The 19,036-nt window shown below is 46.1% G+C and overlaps 1 protein-coding gene and 2 long non-coding RNA genes across 11 annotated transcripts; 2 read left to right on the top strand and 1 right to left on the bottom strand.

Annotated features, from left to right (window-relative positions):
* Positions 1 to 1,421: 1,421 nt before the first annotated feature.
* Positions 1,422 to 11,557, top strand: LOC137858820 (organic solute transporter subunit alpha-like). 2 transcript variants are annotated; one of them, XM_068687163.1, is made up of 8 exons: positions 1,422 to 1,664; positions 2,320 to 2,471; positions 2,587 to 2,660; positions 4,116 to 4,274; positions 6,811 to 6,922; positions 7,503 to 7,649; positions 9,029 to 9,134; positions 9,581 to 11,557. In XM_068687163.1, the coding sequence occupies exons 1-8, from the start codon at positions 1,586 to 1,588 to the stop codon at positions 9,766 to 9,768; spliced, it is 1,017 nt and encodes a 338-aa protein (XP_068543264.1). In that variant the 5' UTR covers positions 1,422 to 1,585; the 3' UTR covers positions 9,769 to 11,557. The 2 variants fall into 2 exon arrangements, with proteins under 2 accessions (XP_068543264.1, XP_068543255.1); XM_068687154.1 differs by lacking the exon at positions 1,422 to 1,664 and adding an exon at positions 1,722 to 1,841.
* A 1,596-nt stretch (positions 11,558 to 13,153) lies between these two features.
* On the bottom strand, positions 13,154 to 15,445 carry LOC137858831 (uncharacterized). The gene is made up of 4 exons (XR_011098043.1): positions 15,274 to 15,445; positions 14,322 to 14,925; positions 13,851 to 13,929; positions 13,154 to 13,549 (listed from the first exon to the last, which is right to left on the bottom strand). It is a non-coding gene; the product is annotated as an uncharacterized lncRNA (long non-coding RNA).
* Positions 15,446 to 15,588: 143 nt separating this feature from the next.
* Positions 15,589 to 18,515, top strand: LOC137858808 (uncharacterized). Of its 8 annotated transcripts, none has more exons than XR_011098032.1 (6): positions 15,589 to 15,689; positions 15,909 to 16,033; positions 16,771 to 16,871; positions 16,976 to 17,047; positions 17,643 to 17,708; positions 17,826 to 18,515. It is a non-coding gene; the product is annotated as an uncharacterized lncRNA (long non-coding RNA). The 8 variants fall into 8 exon arrangements; XR_011098019.1 differs by having other exon boundaries at positions 17,643 to 17,763; positions 17,880 to 18,515; XR_011098016.1 differs by having other exon boundaries at positions 17,643 to 18,515.
* The last annotated feature ends 521 nt before the right edge of the window (positions 18,516 to 19,036 follow it).

Genomic DNA, 19,036 nt, shown 5'->3' with positions numbered 1-19,036 from the left:
TTACATCTCTATAGGTTCATGAGGGGAAATTCTCCAATGCCACGTTTAGTGTACGCTGCAGTAGTTGTTCCAAACTGGTGTTGCTGAATAACTGAAACATGACAGTCAAATCCAGAATTGTTACCATATGAATTCTTCAAGGAACTGTGAAGTCAAAGCAGACTCTGGGTTTCTTCTAAATACAATAACGTAGCCATGAGGCCTGTCACTCCCATACGCCATGTGTGAGTTTCCTTAACAAAAGCATTGACAAACCTGCCTCACTCAAAGAAAGGATTCCCAGGAGAAGAATTGTTATTTTTAGCTTTCAGGGAATGAGAGAAGCTGGCAACTAAAATAGCAGCAGATGGGAATCCTGTTATCTCTGCTCAGGGAGAACCTTCAAAGACCTTCAGCCACCTCAGCAAAGGCTAACTTGAGCTCCCAGTCACATTTCAGACTGTGATTAGCCTCAAACATTTGGATTAAAAATAAAATCGAGAAAACTAGGGAGAAAAAGTATGGTGCATTAAGGGTTACTAATGGGTATTTCCCCTCCACTAGCAACTGTCTCTGCAGGATGAGCAAACGGGCTTCTGAACAGAGAATGTGCTGGAGCTGTGCTTCACAAATATTGCCTGCATCTTTTCGGCATCTGGACGGCAGAAGATATTCGTGCTGTTGGATGCTCTGGCAAGCCCGTGAAGGCTGAGCAGACACCACACTCCAGCAGTCAGCCGCCGCTGCAGCCTGCCTGGTGAAACTATGAGGCACGCTTCAGCGCAGTGAAAATGAGAGCGATGGTAGGGAGGACTCGCAGTAAATCGTCCTGCCCTAAAGGCAAGCCCCGCTGACAGCAACAGAAGAGGCTGTCGGTAGCCTCATGTCTGGCTCCCCAGCCTGCTGCAGTGGAAGGGCTCTGCCTTGTCTGGATCGAGTGCCTGCTGGCATTTAGCCGCTGAGCAGGGCCTTTCCGTGCATCCCGGTGCCCTTCCTGTGAAACCTCCGGGAATCCTCCAAGATGGCAGGGTTTGCCACGAGGGTCTGTGGCGCCTATCAATGTCCTGAAGTCCTAAAGTTCCTAAATGTCCCGAGTTCCTCAATTCCGCCCCCCATGCACTTTGTTCATGACTACTACCCTGAGGAAGGGGGGCCTCCGTGCGTGGCTGGACCTCCATGTGAGGTTGGGCTGGGTGATCTTGGAGGTCTCTTCCAACCGGGATGATTCTGTGATTCTGTGCTTTAGCCATTTTGTGTGCTTGGGCCCGTGTCCAGCAATCCCTAGCTTCCCCTTGCACTTGCAACCACGCTGCCATTTCTGAGGACTACCCACAGCGTCCCCAAGCCCCCCACCCTGAGGGGCAGCAGCTGAGCACGGTGCATGCAGCTGCAGCACCCAGCCCGCCCCGCTGCAGGGGGGTGCCCGGCGGGGAGGCCCCGTGAGGCGGCGGGAGGCCGGGCCATGCCGGGAGGCCGCCCGGCGGCCCGGGCTAATCATTAATCATCAGCCGCCCCTCGGCAGGCACTGCCCGGCCCCCGCTCGCCAAGGCCGGGCTCCCACCCGCCGCCATCTCCCCGTGCCCGGCCCCGGCCCCCCGCGGGCGCCATGGAGGGCGAGGGGAACGCGACCCTGCCCCCGCCCTGCGGCGCCAGCGAGCCGCCCTTCGCCTGGGAGCTGCTGGGCAGTGAGTGCCGGGGCTGCCGGCCGGCAGCGGGGGGAGAGGGCTCGGAGGGAGGGGACGGAGCCGGGGGCTCCCTGACTGAACGGGGCTTTCGCGGGATGCTTGCGGAGCGTGGAGGCGTGTTCCTCCTGTGTGCTGCCGGAGGGTCCCGAGGAGGTGTATTTATGAAGTTAAATTTAGGTACTTGAGCCGTCCCGTGGGGTCAGGGGTCCCTGTGCGTGGCGAAGGATGAACCATGCAGAGCCGCAGCAGGGCTGGGGCTGCCAGGGACCCCTTGTAGTGCCCCACTCCGAGCCCTGCCCAGGCAGGGACACCCAGCGCAGGCTGTCCAGGGCCACCTCCAGAAAGCTTTTGGAGATCCCCAAGGAGGAGCCCCCCCAGCTCTCTGGGCAGCCTGTGCCAGGGCTCCTCACCCGCCCAGCCCAGCAGTGCTGCCTGCTGTGCGCCACTTGGTGCCCGCTGCCTCCTGCCCTGGCACTGGGCACCACAGAAAAGCGCCTGGCTCAGCCTTCCTTGCACCTCCCGTCCGTGCAGCGCTTTGCAGGAGCAGGACTAAGATTCCCCTCCAAGATGCTCTTTTTTTTTTTTTTTTTTCATAAATGCTTGGATGACATGAATCAGATTTTTTGTTTGCTTGTTTTCTTCTCGCTTGCTGCAGGCCTTGACCTCGCTGGTAGATTTCTCTTTGCAATCTTGACTCTGATGACGCTAATTGCTGATCTGGTATTTATAGAGGAAGTGATCTACATCTACAGGAAAATCCCCTCCTCCAAAAGATCACTCTTAATTTGGGTAAATGCTGCGGCTCCGGTAAGTATTATGGAAAAGGCATGAACCTGAATGTTGAAATTAACATTTCTCTGGAAATCTGCATGAGGCAGCTTTATCTCTGCCTTTCACACAGCCCTCCTCCCTTTCTCCGTAGGTGATTGCTACTACCTCATGCATTGGCATGTGGATTCCTCGCTCAACAATGTTTACAGATTTCACAGCAGCAGTGTGAGTATTCTGCTTGTTCTAGATGTTGCCCCAAACCCTGCATTTCTTCCCTTTAAACATCTGCTAGTCTTGGTAAACACAGTCATTTTGTAAATTTAACAATTTAGTAATTTTTGGTTTGAGTTGAAATCTCTTGGCAGCTCTTTTACGGGAGGTGGAAAACGCTGAAGCGGTTCCCCGTGCTGCAGCCCCCTAGTGTGGGAACGTCGGTATGAGAGATCTGTGACTTGCATGTAATTGATCGCCTTGACTGACGGGAGCTTTGAAGTAGCACTCTTTGCTTTTCTCTCTCCGAGTGTCATGTGGAATGAGATTCTGACCTGTGGCTTCTTCTCGGTGCTTTTATTAATGACGAGCCCTGTAGGTCTGTTATTAATGGTGGCAAGTGAACCTCCAATGAGTATATCAATGTGAAAATGTTCTGCACTTGTCCTGATAAAAGCACTTTCTGTGCACGTGTGACAGCTCTGACATGCACAGAGAAGAGTGGAGAAGTGCAGTCCCTGCTTTCTGGAGGTGGTGGGGCAGCCCTCGAGGCACAGCCAAGGTGGGGGCACACTGCGGCCATGGGCACACCAAGAGGGCCGGGATGGTTTTGGAAGCCACTGCGGGACACTATCGCAGTCATGAATTGCCCTACCCCATGTCACAGTGCATCTGCTGAGAGAGGGGAGTAACAGAGGATGGAAAGCAAAGCAGTGGGACTTCTAGCATGCTGCAATTTATGCAGGTAGTTCAGGCTACAAGAAACTTCTCAGGATCCAGTCCTATGGCACGTTGAGCCTATCTCAGTCCCGCTCCTCCCTTGCCCAAGCTGCAGGTCCCTGTCCCTTCTCTTGCCCCATTGTGCTCACTTCTCCAGCTGCTCAGCAAGCTCCTTCAAGGAGGCAGTGCAGCTGGAGAGGACCTCTCTTATTTGGTGGGGTTGGATTTCAGTGAATCGATTCCCTAAATCTGCGTGGGGCCGGGAGGAAACGGTGTCTGCACGATCCGTAGTTCCTGGGAAGGGCTGAGAAAGTGCAGCTGGTGAAGGAGGGAGAGGAGGGGCTGCAGCAGACACTGCCTGGATCCGCTTGGGCTGCAGAGGAACCGCACCCTGACTGGGGCAGCACGTGGTGCCCCACTAAATGCATACACAAACCTAGCCCTGTGTTGTTGTTTTTTAATTTTGTGGGTTTTATTGTTATTGGTTTTTTTTTTTAAGAGGAGGAATAGAGCTTGTTTTGAAAAGGTTGCACCGGTCAGGACTAGATAACTGGTAGAAAAATATGGCTGCAATGACTTGGGCTAAAAAGCCTGTGATACTGACTGCCACCAGCGTGCCTTGGGGAAAACCTGAAGGTTTAAACAGCCTGGGCAGAAAGTTTAAAAAACCCGGACAGGACTGGCCCGTGCAGGCGTGTGCGAGAGGCAAGCAGGAAGTCCGTTCAAGCTGGCGTCTTCTTCCTCTCCTAGGTTTTTTGCCATAGTTATCCACAAGTTCCTGATGATGATGATTAAAGAGTGTGGGGGCCAAAAGATGTTCCTCAGGCGGTTCGAAAATGGTCACTTCAAGATCAGCACGGGGCCCTGCTGCTGCTGCTGCCTTTGCCTCCCCGGCGTGCGCATCACTAGGTGAGTTGCCCTTTAAGGTTTCCCAGCTGGAAAACCGCAGCTGGAATCCAGCCAGCCTGGCGAGCCAGGCTTGCAGCAAAGGGCCTCCCTGCTTCCCGACAGCCACTCTCAAGCTGTCTCTCCAACGGCGCTGTCACTTGGGGCTGTGCGCCGCCACTAATTTCTTTCATTTTTACAGCACAGAGCTGCACGGGAGAGGCGAGAGCACAGCAAAGCTCTCTTTAACCCAGTGCAGTGTTCCCACTCCGCAGCAGTGCTGAGCACTGTGGTGTCTCCTCAGCTAATCCCGTTCTTTTCCAAGAAACCATTTGTACTGTAGGCAGTGGTGTGTGGGAGGAGGAATTTCCACTCTAGAAAAGCCGATAGTTGGGATTTTGGTTTCTTTTCATTCCAGGAGGGAACAAAAGTCTCCAGACTGGGTGTTTTTCACAAACAAAATTGTCAAATTGAGTCTGTCTTGAAAGAGAATTTCTCTTGCTTTGATGGATTGAAATGTTTCTTTCTGATTTGGTCTTTAAAACTACTTCAGATTAAATTACTTTTTTAAACAAAAATAGATGTAATTCCTGGAAAGCTTTAATCTCAGTGAAATGCTGTTTTCTGGTGAGGGAGAACCAAATATTTTCTTCTGCCAAACTAAGTAGCAAGGCACCTTTGAGAAGCGTGGTAAGTATGGAGAGCTGCACCTCCAGGAATCACCGAGCGTAACATAAACCCTGCCTGGTGGGGCTCCTCTCCTGGCAGGAGCTCAGACCCAGACATTTACATGCTGCTCCACAGCCCAAAAGCCTCATATGTTCCAGGGCTTTCCTACTGGCACAGAGCATGAGAACGGTTCTCCCATTAACAGCAAAATCTCGAGGGCTGAATGTGCAACACGGAGACGTTTCTGTGAGAGCCTGGATGTTCATATCAGAAGGGATCTTAGGGACTTTTTGGTCTGGTTACGAGGAAGTGGCAAACAGAAAGCAGTGCCGTGGTTTGTGAGGGATCCTGGAACGAGCAGGAAACAGTGCTGAGGGAGAGGGACTGAACGGGAGGTTTACTGAAGCAGCATAAGCTGCAGTGCAAAATATGTGACGAATTTAACTTACAGTATGCTTTTGAAAAAATCTTCATTTTTAGTGTAATGATTTTTCCTTAAACTACCTCATTTGGTATTATAATTTTAACTCTTATTTCCATGAATTTATTTTAATGGAAAACAGTATTTATTTACATGGAGGGGACACCAAGAAAAATAGGTAGTACAAAAACCTTAAAATATACCTCCAAAAATAGATGTGATACAATGATGTAAAATGGGTAAGTTATGCCAAAGAAAGATCATATTTTCCTCCCATAGATACCTCCTAGGGAAACAGAGTTACTCCAAGGGAGGGATTTGTTACTTTAAAAAAAAACATAGGATCAGAGAATATCCGAGTTGGAAGGGACCCACAAGGATCATCAAGCTGTTATTCCCATTTCCTTTGGGAATAACGGGTCTTTGAAAAGGCACAGGCATGAGATGGCCAGACAGCGGCAGGCCCTTCCCCATGTGTTTGTGCTGCTCATAACACTGTGGTTATTAGCTCTATTAATTGAGCAATTCATGCAGTTCCTGGTTCGTGTCTGTTCCCCGCAGCACACTAACTGGCAGCCTGTTGTCTGCTGAGGCACATCTGATGGCAGTCCCAAGGGATCAAGGAGAGTGAAGACAGCAGTAGCAGTGGGGGAAGCACGTAGCAGCGGGCTAAAACATGAGCAGCAGTAGCTGCCACAGCTTGTCCTGCGAAGACTGGGGGAGAGTTTGTGTCAGTCAGCTTTCGTGTCCTCAGTTTGCGAGGGCATCTGTCCCTTTTCTTGTGGCCTTTAATACTTGCCAGGTCATTGTGTATGGGCTGTATACTGAGAGACAGTGTAGGGAAATCCTGAGCTGTGCTACAGGCTTTTTGCCAGTTTGCCCAGTGAAAGATCGGGCCTTTCTCCTCTTCCTGTACAGAGGAGCAAACCCAGATGCTTACATGGCAGTACTCATGATGCACTGAAAAATTACTCGTCCTTTCACCTAGGTCTGTATGATTCCTTGTCTTGATCTGCCACAGGACTGGCAGACCAGTCCTGTCTGAGCATGAAGGTGGAATCTGACAGCATCACTGCTGAAGGCAGGCTGGCTGTGTCAGGGATCGAAGCTCTGCAGTGCTTTGCCTTTCAGCTGAAGGCTGCTCTGCCCAAGCTTTTTTGACAGAACTTTTGGCAGAACTAAAATAGCAAGGCAAGAAGGCAAGAGCAAGTGGCATTGTTCAGCAACTGGGTATGCTTCTACCACTGCTGTGGTTAGAAAAGTATGGCTTTTGGAGAGACTTTGCTAAATAGACAACTGGGTAATTCTTGGAAAGTTTTTTTTTTTTCTTTTTTAATCTTGAAGCTGTTTCTCCCCAGATTTTGGCCATGTGCAGTAGGAGTGGAGAAGTTTTGCCACTTAACAGCATCCAAAAATGTTATTAATGTTGCTAATAAGATTTTGGCCTTTGTGATTTTTATTTTTTACCAGGCAAACCCTCTTTTGGCTGAAGCTGGGCACCTTCCAGTTTGCTTTCTTTCGACCTGTGTTCATGTTTCTGTCAATAGTGCTTTGGACCAATGGCAATTACAGCCTTTCTGATGTAAGTAAAGGTTTCAAACAGAGATGGGCCATAAAATCCATGGCTTTTGGTTTGATTTTAGCATCTTAGCCTACAACGAAAGTCTGGAGTTTGGGAGCATTTCCAAGTGTGTCCTTGTCATGTTCTTTTGAGACCCTGAAGCATGTACTGCACTTCTGCTTTGTACTGTGTAAGCAGCAGGCTGATGGAGAGGTCTGTTTCTGCTAATAACGTTGCACCTCCTGGATAATTCAGATTAACAGAAGTATTTTTGCAGTTGATGTTTCATGGTAGTAAAATAAACGACCCCTCTGAGCTGTCATGCTGAGTACACTCTCGTGAGCTGCTGAGCATTCCCACATGCTGCTGGGGTCGGACGGAGGGGCTTTGGCACCCGTTACAGCTCCACGGTGGCAGCACTCCAGCCAGGGCTGTGCAGCTTCCTCCTGCAAGCCCCAGCCACTACCGCTGGCATCAGCTTTCATGGAGGTAGCAACACACATTTTATTGCCTGCATCATCCCGTTTGCAGCTTCTGCCTGGAAATAGTAACATCTGCCCTGTAAAGTTTTATTGGTACATTTGTTTGATTTTCTTCTCAGTTGTCTCCTGAAGGAGCTGCGATATGGATTAGCTGCTTCGTTGCTATCCTGACCATTATTGCTCTGTGGCCAGTTGGAATCATGTTTCAACAAGTCAGGGGTCTCCTTAACTGTAAGAAGATCATCCCTAAATTTGCCCTTTACCAGGTGAGAAGTTTAATATTTCTGGTAAGAATTTCTCTTGCTGTTAATGCAACACCATCTCCCTGTTTCTTGACCCTTTGCTTAAAGATTATAGTATTTTTTTCCATTAAGTGTATCATGCAAAGGCATATTTTTACCTGATTAATGCTGCATCCCTTTGAAGCACTTTCCTTGGCTGCTGTTCAGTTTCAGTTTGAGCCAATTCACCTCTAGTCTTTCAGGAGTGCTGGAGATGTGAGAGCTTTGTGAAATCCATTCATCTCTGGGCAGCTGGAATCAAAACAGCACCTTCTGCAGGGCTTGAAGGAAGCTTTTTCGATGCTGTATCCTGAAACACAATGTTAAAAAGCTAGTGTGTACTTCTAAAAACGAGGAGAGGATGTGGAGCATTGTGTGGGTGGCTTTTGTTTGAACTGTTTTGGCATGTCATAATGTGCTGTTTTGACAATATTTTTCTTGGCTATTCTTCACTACAGAGTTAGATAATAATGAAAATACTGGCTGGGACTCATTACATAGTAAGGAACAGACCTGGATAGGTTGTGGGACAGGGACAAGGCCACCCTCTCCCACGTCACACAGAAGAGAGAAGGTAGAGTGGAACGGTTGGAAATGCAGCCTGCTGGTACAGGACACAGAGCACAGCTGCTGCACTAAGAGCTCTGATAAGTAGATCATTAAACCCTTATAAAAGCAATCAGCAGGATAGTCGCATATGCAAAGCTGCACCAAGGTGAATCCGGGTTTAAGGTGGCAAACTCTGTGCTTGTGAGGGTTTATACTCGAGTAGTTGCACCAGAGAGACGCTCTGGTATCTCTGAGACAGCGAGGGCCTAGCTCAGTGAGTAGCAGGCAATGTGATGTGTGATTATTGCTGAACCCAAGCTGCAGAATCCTCCAGCCCCATTGGCAAAGAAAGCACTCCTGTATATTTTGGGGACTACTGCGTCTCCCTGTTGCAGCAAAAAGATGAGACAGCCCCCAGAAAAAAAAAACATTCTTTGAATTCTTCCTCCCTCTAAGGGACAGCATAGCTCATAGATTAACAGGAAGCTTTCAGGACATTGTTCCTTACTACTCAGAGCTCAGTATTGCTTAAAGTACCAGCTGGGAGCTCTCTGTATATTGCACCTCCCAAATAAAGGGTTGGGAAAACACTTTTAAAACAGAGGTTTAATTTAATGCCCACATTCAGAGCAGTATCTTCCTGGCCTAAAGATGAATTTTGCAGAATGGCAGGTGGCCTGGTGGTAGATAGAGGAGAGGGAGGGCAAGAAAGTAGGAATGGAGTGAAAGAGGGTCTGTGATGAAAGCAAAATTGTTGTGTGAACAATAATCCTTTTCCTGGTAGCTAAGGCATCTGCTTTCTCTTCCTGGCACAGTTTGTCCTGATTCTGAACCACCTGCAAACAGCTATTATCAACATCTTGGCCATGCAACAAATTATCCCCTGTGCTCCACCATTCTCCTCCTCAGCAAGAGGAGCGTGTAAGTTCTGTTGGGGGGGATGCTCTTCATTGACTTATAAAGGTGTCAGTTCAGCCTTACTAACTGCAATATCTGGTGTTTTCCCAAAATATTTATTTCCTGGGATTATGTAGCTTTTGGAGAATCTCAACTTTTATGTAAAAAACAACACAACTTTTATAGCCATCATAGTTGCAGAGCAGAACTTTAGTTGGGATCAGAAATTGAAGAAAAAGAAATCAACATGCACGATCACTCTTAAATCTCTTGGGTTTTGGATGCCTAATTAGCTGCATGCTTATTGATGGGCAACACTGTAACTCTGTAACTGATTTTATTGCCCGGTGTCAGAGACAATCTGTTATGGATGCAGAATGGTAACTTTTGTTCCTTTTGCACAGAGGATGGTGAATAAGAGAGGTATTTATTTCTTGTCTGATGGTCTTTTTTTTTTTTTTTCCCTTCAGATATAACCCACCAGGTCCTCATCATGGAAATGTTTCTGATAACCCTATTGTCAAGGGTGGTTTATCGGAGAAAATATGATGAACTAGAGCCTCCAGAGTGTGCCTGTGAAGAAGATGGGGACTGCAAGCAGACTCCTAAGATTATCTTCAATGGTGCAGTTAGTGAAGACAGATTGCCAGGCTTTTAAAAGCCCCCAGAGCTCCTGTTCTGCAGGAGCTGGAAGCTGAGCTTCAGGAGCTTCTTTCACCACAAATAGCCACTGCCCATGTCAGAACAACTTCTGACATAAATGCCTGTGTGCTGCACTGAAGGGACCAACGACTGGAATGATAACCCTATTTATTCCCCAGTGATACACACATGGTGTGCATGCTTTCACACCATGTTCTCTTATCCTGTGATTGAGCACTTGACGGTAGCCAAACTGTCTCATAATGTGATTTTTTATTTTATTTTTATCTATTAGAATTGCTGTGATTTAGAGTTAACCCAGCGCCATTTTTCTATCATCTCTTGAATTCTTCTGATAGCCTGGTTACTACCTTTCAGGTAGCCTGGATTGCTGTCATACATCCCAAAACGCATTTTCCTATCCTTCTTCCATTAAAATTTATCATCTCTCACTCTGTCACAAGGTCACCATAGCTAATTCTGATCAGTAAATACATTTGCAAGTTTGTTCTTAAATCCCCAAACCTCCTTGGGCTCTCCACCTACATAAATGGAAATTTCCATTTATGGGAGGACTTTTTACATTCCCTGTCAGTTCACTTCCTTACTTGATAAATACACAGTTGCTGTTTTTAAATATGTCATTTGCTCACGTTCCTCCTAGAGAAGGGAGATCTCTGTCACTGGTGTAGAAAAAGAAAGTAGGAGTCGGTCTGAGATGTGTTCTGCCACTGCTCTGGGACGTTACATGGCACTTTGGTTCTCTGTGTGGAAAATGGGCAGTGTGATACTCAGGATCAGTGTGTCTGTGGGGATGAATACTGTTGAATATTCCGTTCTGCTGAAAACAGGTTTTAGTTTTATTTTTTCCAAATGATCCAGATGTTCTTGGATAAACCTAATTGCTTTGGTTTAGCTCACTGTAATTTATAATATGATACCATGTTTAGTAAGCATTTGGATAGGCTGGTTATTGGGAAAGGAGGTGCAGCACCTCATGCTAGCACTTGTCTCTCCTCATCGAGTCTGACCCCTAGAAGTAGATGCTTCATCTGTATAGCAAGAATGGGAATTCCCTATATAGGCTGGGAAAACGCTCCATGCTAGAAAAGATGTTAATAATGTCCTTTACCTATAAGGCATCAAATACAACATTCCATCAGAGTGATGCTAGGGAGATAGTGGGGCTTTATTTGTACTTTATAAGGAATTCCAGAAATACTTTCAGTTTGGGAGTTGGCTGTGGAAAATGAAATGTTCTGAAAACCTCAGCTAGTCAACAAGCTGGGAGGAGAAAAGGGGGTTGAATTAAACAAAATAGTTTCTTACTGATTGAGGTAAAAAATATTATTTTCTTTAAAAATAGGATTCCATTGTACCAGAAAAAGAATGAGTTATTTTTGGTTTGAAGTGGTTGAAACAATTTTGATACCTAGCTTTTTTTCTAAGCAGACAATCTGAGAAACTATTACAGATTTCTTAACTCCATTAATGTGAATGAATCTGCATTTTTCTTTGAAAAGTAATTTAGGTGATAATTTTCACTCTGCTCTAGAGTGTGACAGTAGAATTAACTGGGATCAACTAATATCTTCTTAATATAAGAAATCTTCTTAATGTAATGTAACATTTTGGCTATTAGCATATTCCTAATGTTGCCTTATATCAGTGTACTCTAGGCTGCAGATATGTTTGTAATGTTGCTCTTACAGACTTAATTTCAGAACAGCATTGGGAATGGTTGGCTGCGAGTCGAAGAAGCTTTAAAACTGGAAAATAAAATGTGTTGAGTTGGTATCTCTGTGCATTGCTGTGGAAAAGACTTTAATTACTGGAGCAAATGAGCACTGCTGGAAAATGTTTTCTGTAGTGGTTCTGTAAAGGTGATGTCTTGGTGAGTGGCATCTGTCACACATTAGAGGAAGAGTGGATCCATGTGCCAAAGCGTGGACAACGCATCTGAAAACAGGTGGAGCACATGGGGAAATGGTGGGCTTTGTGTGTCCAGCTGGCAGGCTGCAGCAAGAGTCTTCACCCACCCTTCCTTGGAGGGCTTGTTCACCAGACAGAGGCCTTTTCTTCCATGGCTTTTGGTCTGGGATCTGCCACGTCTCTGAAATGTCTACTAAATATATCTTGTAAACATCAGCGTGGGCCTGATTTAGCTGCAAGTGTCACTAGCTGGTATGCTTTGGGACAGGTACTTAGTATTTATTGTGATACTCATGTGACATCAGCAGTAAAATGTACTGTTGGGTGGTGATCATCAAGCAGACAGACTTAGCAGCAAAGGCTTTCCTTTTTGCTATGTACAGCTGTGGCTCAGACCAATACCCCCTTAATGCAGGTGCCCCTACCTAGCAAGGGAGGCATCCGGGGCAGCAGGTGGCCTGCACTGCAGTACGTTCATTCAGGGATTCTTGAAATCACAATATTGCAAATCACCAACCTTCAGGATGGACCTCAGGCAGTCCGAGTATGGAGAAAACAAAGTAGGAAGGAGGAAATTCCTCCATGCTCAGCTCTGATAAGGGCCTCTTTAAGGTCAGTGAAAAAAACTGGTTTTAAATTGAGTTGTGATTAAAGCACGTGAAAAAGTTTAACGAAAGGTAGAAGATAAATTTCACAACTCATTTTATACTGCTGCTGTAATGTAATAAGTGTGAAGGTGAGCACCTTATCTTTATGCTAGCTTCGCTTGAGATTATCTTGTCAGGAAGGGTAAAGGTAATTTTGTTGGTGTCTTTTGCGATGATAAAAAGGCCCTGACATTAAATAGGAAGAGAGATAGGTGATCAAAGGTTGAGAGTATAGGCAATCCATGATGACACAGAGGAGAAGATGAGTTGCACATTTTGGGTGGCTGTGCACTAAAAATACAAGTGTGGAGGTGAACACTGATATGAAGCGTACCTGGGTACAGCATATGGTTATGCAATGGGAGCAGCACATGCACAAAGGGGCACAACTACTGCCAGCAATCACTAATTTTGCATGAGTTGCTTGGCCAACAAGAGCTGCTCAGTGCTCTTCTTTTTCATCGACCACTCAAGCTACTTGTATTTTTTATACATATATTTAAAAACATACCTTTGTGTTTTGAGGGTCTTAGCAGCAAAAGCAACATGACTGAATACCCAAGGGGGTTGTTTCAAGTGTTAAGAGCCTGCTCTGTTGATTGTAGACTTTTTTGTCCCTCCACCCCACTGCAAACTGTCCTGTCCCTGGACCCCCACTCGTGCCCCTGCCTTGTCCTCCCTGATCAACAGAAAGAAATGTCGTGCTCCTGAGGCTGGCAGGGTGTAGGCTCCCAGGGCAGCCAGACTATGAAACCTGCCCTCTATGAAGAGTTTGTAAAGAGGGACCAAGGAAGAAAAAAATGAGTCAGTGCAAGAGGTGGATTCTGATCTCAGAGCTCCCAGAGCTGGAGCAGAGGAAGAAGAAGTTAGACCATACAACAAAGATGCACATGATGTTAAATTGAACAAGTTGGGGGATAGGTTGGTTTAGAGTAAGCAGTAGGGAATCCTAGGAGACTATGGATAACAGGGGAAGATACTAGCCATTTGCTACACAGAACACCAGAATAATAGGTCTGTTTTAACAACTGCACCTATTGGATACACTGACATTTGGCTTCCCTAGTCTTTTAAACAAAGTCTGACAGCCGCTTACTGTTTGAATGCTAATCCTTTTACTGACAGCCATTCTCTTCAGGTGATCCTTCAGGACAACTGATTAATCTGCTTGCACCTCCACAGCTCCCAGGTAAAACGGAGTGCTATTTCTAAGACGATCTGTGGGGAAAGAGGTGAACATGAGAGCTTGATCATCTTTGCTTCAGCCTAGAAGAATCAAGGCAGAAAAACCTAATGAACTTGCCCAAAGAGGCAAGGGATGCAGGAAGTTTTGTACCAGCTAGCATCAGGCTCTGGAAGGTATCCAGTCTTACCTCCCTGCTCTTAAAATAGCTGCCTGTTAACCCCCATAAGATCACAGATCAAGCTACGAGTGTCTGAGTTAAATAATGGTCAGATGATGTTTAGATGTGGCCACCCCAACAACACAAGGAGTTGCTCTCAGCATTCGGAACCTCACCTGAGTCAGAGCTGCAGGTCACAGCACCTCTTCGCAGCTTGTGGAACTGGTGGGAAGCACAGGCCTTCCCATTGCTGAGCTGCAAGAGAAAGCAAGCAGAACAGTCTCAGGCTATTTTCCTTGCTAAGTCACACCTTAGCATCCAGCTGAAGGGCTGTAGTGTAGCCTCAGTAGTAGATACACCTTCTCCTTCCACAAACTCACTGCATTCTTCACTTCTCAAAACCCCAGTTTGTGTTAAAATGTCTCTACATGAGCACAATCAAAGCAGCAGATTTAAATAGCTCAGAACTTTCCTTTTTTTTTTTTTTTTTTTCAGAATATTCTTTTCTTTCCCCCCTCAATTATTGCAACCTATTCTCTCTGTTCAACGAAACTTGTTAGGCTTACACTGATGCCACTCACAGCCACATAATAAAGCAGCAGGTGTGCCAGCACAGCACTCGATGGCACAGGTGCTTAGAGACGTACCTTAGAAGGCAGCTTGAACTCTCAAAAAATTCATCCTTGTTCTTCAAATTAGAGAAAAAAAAAAAATACTAAAGAATATGCACTGAAAAATAGGAAGAATCTTGGATGAATTTAAGACTTTTTTTTTTTTTTTTTTTTTTTTTTTTTTTATAATGGGAGAAATGAGGCTTAAAATCATGGCAATATTTTGGACATTCTTGGTCAGTTCCACTGAGAGAGAAAATTGTCCAAGGCAACCTCCCTTAGTGACTACGAAGAGGCCACCATCTCTAAGACCTGACTGCCCAGCACACGTTATGCAGATAGGGTCATGGTGCATGGAGAAAATTAATAGTAAGATAAAAGGACTTCAGTCTAGCTTAATGCAACTGAGCAGCTGAAAAGCATCAGTTTTCCCTCTAGAGCTTCAGGCATCAGATCACAGATATCTCCTGGGGTCTGTGGCATAGTTTTTACAGGCTGCACTGGGCTCCGATGTCCAAGAAGGCCAAGCCGTGAGGAAGCACTGCAAGGAGTTCTCCAGGGTACAGCCAAGGCAAGGAAGGTATCACTGCTGCCAAAGGTGAGGGTGTTGACACAGGGGTAATTAGCAGCCCAAGGCTTCCTGTGGAGAAAAAGCACCATGAAAAGCATACAAAATCCTCCAGAAAAACCTCAGGCAGCCCCAGGATGTCAGTTTGGTGATGAACAGCCTTTCCAAGCAGCAGCTGATGCTGGCCCTTCCCAGCTTGGCTGAGGGTGGCCTTGAGTGCTCTGCCAGGGGCAGTGAGCCCAGTAGCTTGTCCTACCTATGGACAGTGTATATTGACCAATAAAACACAAGTTTTACTCTTCTAAGCTGGGAAATCCTCCTTGCATAATCTTGGCACGTGGCAAAAGCCAAGAAAATGAACTGACCCATAGGGGGGGGAAGACTACAAAACAAGGGGAAGCTGTACAGCATGGGCAGCACCTTCTCCTGCGTCATCCTTTGAGAATCGTGGCTCTAAGGGCTAGAGGAAGAGTTGGAAATGGCACAAAAACAACTTCTGAATTTACATTCCTCCTTTACAGCAAATTACAGGAAAAGATGTATTTCCATGTCTCCTCATAGCCATACCCAGCCAGCAAAGGGTGTGAGCTAATTGTTAAATTCAGTTCAACAAGTTCCTCATTAGGGGAAAATTACTTGAGTTTGAAATATGCTAATTTTCCAATCAGGGTGAGTGTTTGCACTTGTGATTTGGAAATAATTAACACATGGTATAACATCAAAACCAACGTAAAGGCTAATGGTAGAAGGACTAATTTCCTTGGCATGAAAGTGGCGTGCTTGGTTTCCCCAGAGGTCTATTACTATCCTTTCAGTATAGGGATCTACTACGTAAGGTGTTCTGTTATTTATTTAGCTTGATTCTCTAGAGAGTTGTACGCTTTAGTGTTAATTTTGAAAAAATCAAATTTTGTTTTCGAAGGCTCGGGGTATTTTCTTGTTTGTTTTATTTTGAAGGGAGCTATTTTTATTTCTCCTTCTCCTGTCAACACAGACTTTTCCAGAATGATTAGCTTCAATTATCTCTAAAACGAGATCATAAACTGTCATTTCAGGCTGTGACTTTAGTCTGAGTTTTGCAAAGTTTAAATGCACGCTCCCTGGAGAACCACGTTCTGATCCTTAAAAGCATTCCTGGAACGTGGAGGCACCGCAGCAGTTAGAAAGAAAGGGAGTCCAGGTGGGACCATTAATTGGGAGAGCAGATTTGTAGGTGGGAGAAATAAATGCAGTTGCAAAATACCAGCTGAGTTTCTACCTTAAAGTTTCAGCTGCTGATATATATATCACATCATCACCAGCTCGATACATTATCAGATAATATTGGCTAGCGTAACCAGAGATTGTTTCTGGCAGATGATGTTACCCTCACACCTCACAGCTCTGCAGCAGTACAGCATGGTGCGTTAGTCATCTCTCACCACCAAGCTTGCAAGGGAGAGGAAGGATTTGGTCTCCTGTGGCCAAGTCAGCTCCACCCAAGGGTGGTGTCAGCCGTGCTGGTGTGAGTACGCTGCAGCCCGTTGACAAGAAGGGTGTGACTTGCCACCTGCAAACAAGAAGAGCCCTTGCCCTGCGAGCAGGCAGCTTGCTGCAGAGCATGGGCATGCTATCCCTGCTAATGCCTAGTCTACGAGTAGTCCAGTTTTGGCTACACCCAGTCACCCAGATCACGTATATGAGCTCTGCTTGCTCACTGTTAGCATAAGGTGCTTTGCCTTGCCTTTAAACCCCCAAAATCTCTCACAAAAAAGCAAACCAGGGTAGGGTGGTTTTAAGAGGCATCTGATCTACCGATGCTTTGTGGTGTCAACCAGCATCCTTAAAGTAGAAATGCTGCCCTGCAAAGCATGGGGAGGGAAATGTGGCCTGGGAACAGCTCTTTCTGCATTGCCCTGTCTCCTTTTGTATCCGCAGATATCTATGGCAACAGTTCTCACCGAGATACCAGTTGTGTTTCAGGTGTATGTGACTCAGCACATGGGAATCCTGTTGCTGGATTAATCTCTCTGGCTTAGGTATCCTGTTTTGAACACTTCCAGTATGTTAATAGTTTGGAGCTTTTTCTTCTTACTGCATTTTTGGATGGCTGTAGACAGGACTTGGGTTTCTTCCTTTGCAGAAGCAGCATTTGTGTGTTGTGTGCAGGTTTACCAAGCGACATTCGTGCTACTGGAAATGCTCCACGCGGGCGGTACGTATTTGCATTCCCAGGCAAGCTGACCATGATTCCCTTTCTCAGTCAATTTTACTTTCTATAGCTCTTTGCCTATGAATTACTCTCTTCTGCAATTGTGGACTGCAGTTCCCATTTCCTTTTTTTTTTTTTCTGTTGCTCTGTTTCTATTCACCTGCCTACTTCTGTTAATGACATCAGCTGCTATTTCTGTGCTTGGATAGAAACCGTTCACATACGAATTGGTTGCTTTGGTTAGAGGCAATGTTTTGTGTGTCACATCCCCAGAGCATCTCGCCTTCTCTCTCCTGTGTGGAGCATCCCCCCCCCCCCTGCTGCTCATGTGTAATGTGAAAGAGAGCATGAGCAAGTGAGCCTGAGCGGCTAATATGTTAAAATTCATGGTTTTAATTGGAGATGCATCTTTATTTTTCTGAATCTATGTATTATCCCTGTGTGTGCTATCGTTTACTTCCACAGAGGATCAAGTTCTGGTCAAGTAACTCATATTCTATAAGAAAAAAAATGCAGGTCTTTTCACTCTGGTTCTTCCTAAGCAGCTATTGTGTTACAAATGACACACCTGGTAGCTAAGAGATAACGTTTTCTGCAGTGCCAGCTGCCTTGGGAACTGGTGAGGAACCTACACTGCTGGAGCAAGGAAGAACAAAGCCACTAGGTCGTCTGTCAGACCCAGTGCTGCCCGTCACCTGCCTGTGGATAACGTTAAGGAGGTAAAGCTCAACCAATTCCCTCTGTTTCTTTCTTTCTTCCTCTCTTACCCTTTGGCTACTAGGCAACCTCATCTTGAAAGATGCTCCCTCCTCCCTTTGAAATTCTCTTCTTTGAGGCCTGGAGGTCTTCAACATCCTTTAGACTTGAGTTTTAAAATAGCCTGGATGCCTCCAAGACACATGCAACAGGACAACACCTGCTGTTTAAATCCTGTTTTTGTGCCTGGTTCTTCCTCTTCTCACCTGTCTGGGGCTTCTGCTTTCACCAGCCTCTCCCGAAGAGAGGTGCTCCGCTGGCCTCCACGGAGTCTAGCACCGGGGTAGCTGCATGCTCGCACTGAACTTCTCGTGGGCTGACCCAAAAACAGGCTGGGGAAAAGGGTTCTCAAGCATTGCAGCGAGAGTTACGTGGCAACATCCTCTGGTGAGCTCTTTGCTGTCTGCTGAGGACCTAAGGCAGCTCTGAGCCCCCAGGTGGCTGACTGTGAGGTTACGAGCAGTATTTGCTGTCCATACAGCTCTGCATCAGACAATCTACCAGCTTCTGGAAGCTAGGATTTGTCTCTCAAAAATCATAAGGAGTCAAATGCTAGTTGGTCTCTTACCAGCAAATTGTGGATGTCAATTTTCAGGTTTTTAGTACTGTTTGGTAGCAAAGTAAAAACAAATAAAAAAAATGATCAGCATTCGGTGATTCTGCCAATGTGTGCACACACGCGAATGCACCAACTTCCATCCTACAAATTCTCTATTTTCAGCCCTTTACACAGATTTAACTGAGCAGCATGCAAAACTAGTATCAACGCTGTATGAAGAAAAACCTGTGTACACAAGGCTGAGAGAGCCAAAGGATGATTTTTTGGGAGCTGTTTATATACAATCCAACATAAAAGCTATCTGACTACACTTTTACCAGCAGTATTTACAAACGGCTGTCTGGGCTGTCAAGCCATCCTCTATTTGTGGCCCAAACCAACCTGTTGTTAAGCATTGGCCCAGCACACCACATCCCTATGGCCTGGATGCTTTGCTCAGCTCCTTTGGTCCCATGCACACAGTGCAGCTCGTCCCATCTCCTTGGCCGGGGAGCAACCCCAGGTTGTATTATGCTGCCCTCGACTGTGGCTTCTTGAGTAAAACTGCCTTAGCAGATCACTGCCAAGGAATTAACTCCCTTCTTTTTCTTGTAATGATTTCAGCAGGATTTTGAATTCCTTCTGTAATTTTAAACAGAAGCCACCGCTAGTATCATGTCTACAGCCCCATCAACACC

The sequence above is a fragment of the Anas acuta genome, chromosome 1 (genome assembly GCF_963932015.1).
Source record: "Anas acuta chromosome 1, bAnaAcu1.1, whole genome shotgun sequence".
NCBI classification, from domain to species: Eukaryota; Metazoa; Chordata; class Aves; order Anseriformes; family Anatidae; genus Anas; species Anas acuta.
Note: the sequence above shows the minus strand (reverse complement) of the source record. Positions and strands in the feature narration are given on the sequence as shown.

Bases quoted from the DNA above. Each gene is read 5' to 3' on its own strand.
- LOC137858820 (XM_068687154.1), top strand. From the start codon at position 1,760: ATGCTTGCGGAGCGTGGAGGCGTGTTCCTCCTGTGTGCTGCCGGAGGG. The intron at 1,842-2,319 runs GTACTTGAGCCG...CGCTTGCTGCAG, and splicing joins ATTTATGAAGTTAAATTTAG to GCCTTGACCTCGCTGGTAGA. The intron at 9,135-9,580 runs GTAAGTTCTGTT...TTTTCCCTTCAG, and splicing joins CTCCTCAGCAAGAGGAGCGT to ATATAACCCACCAGGTCCTC.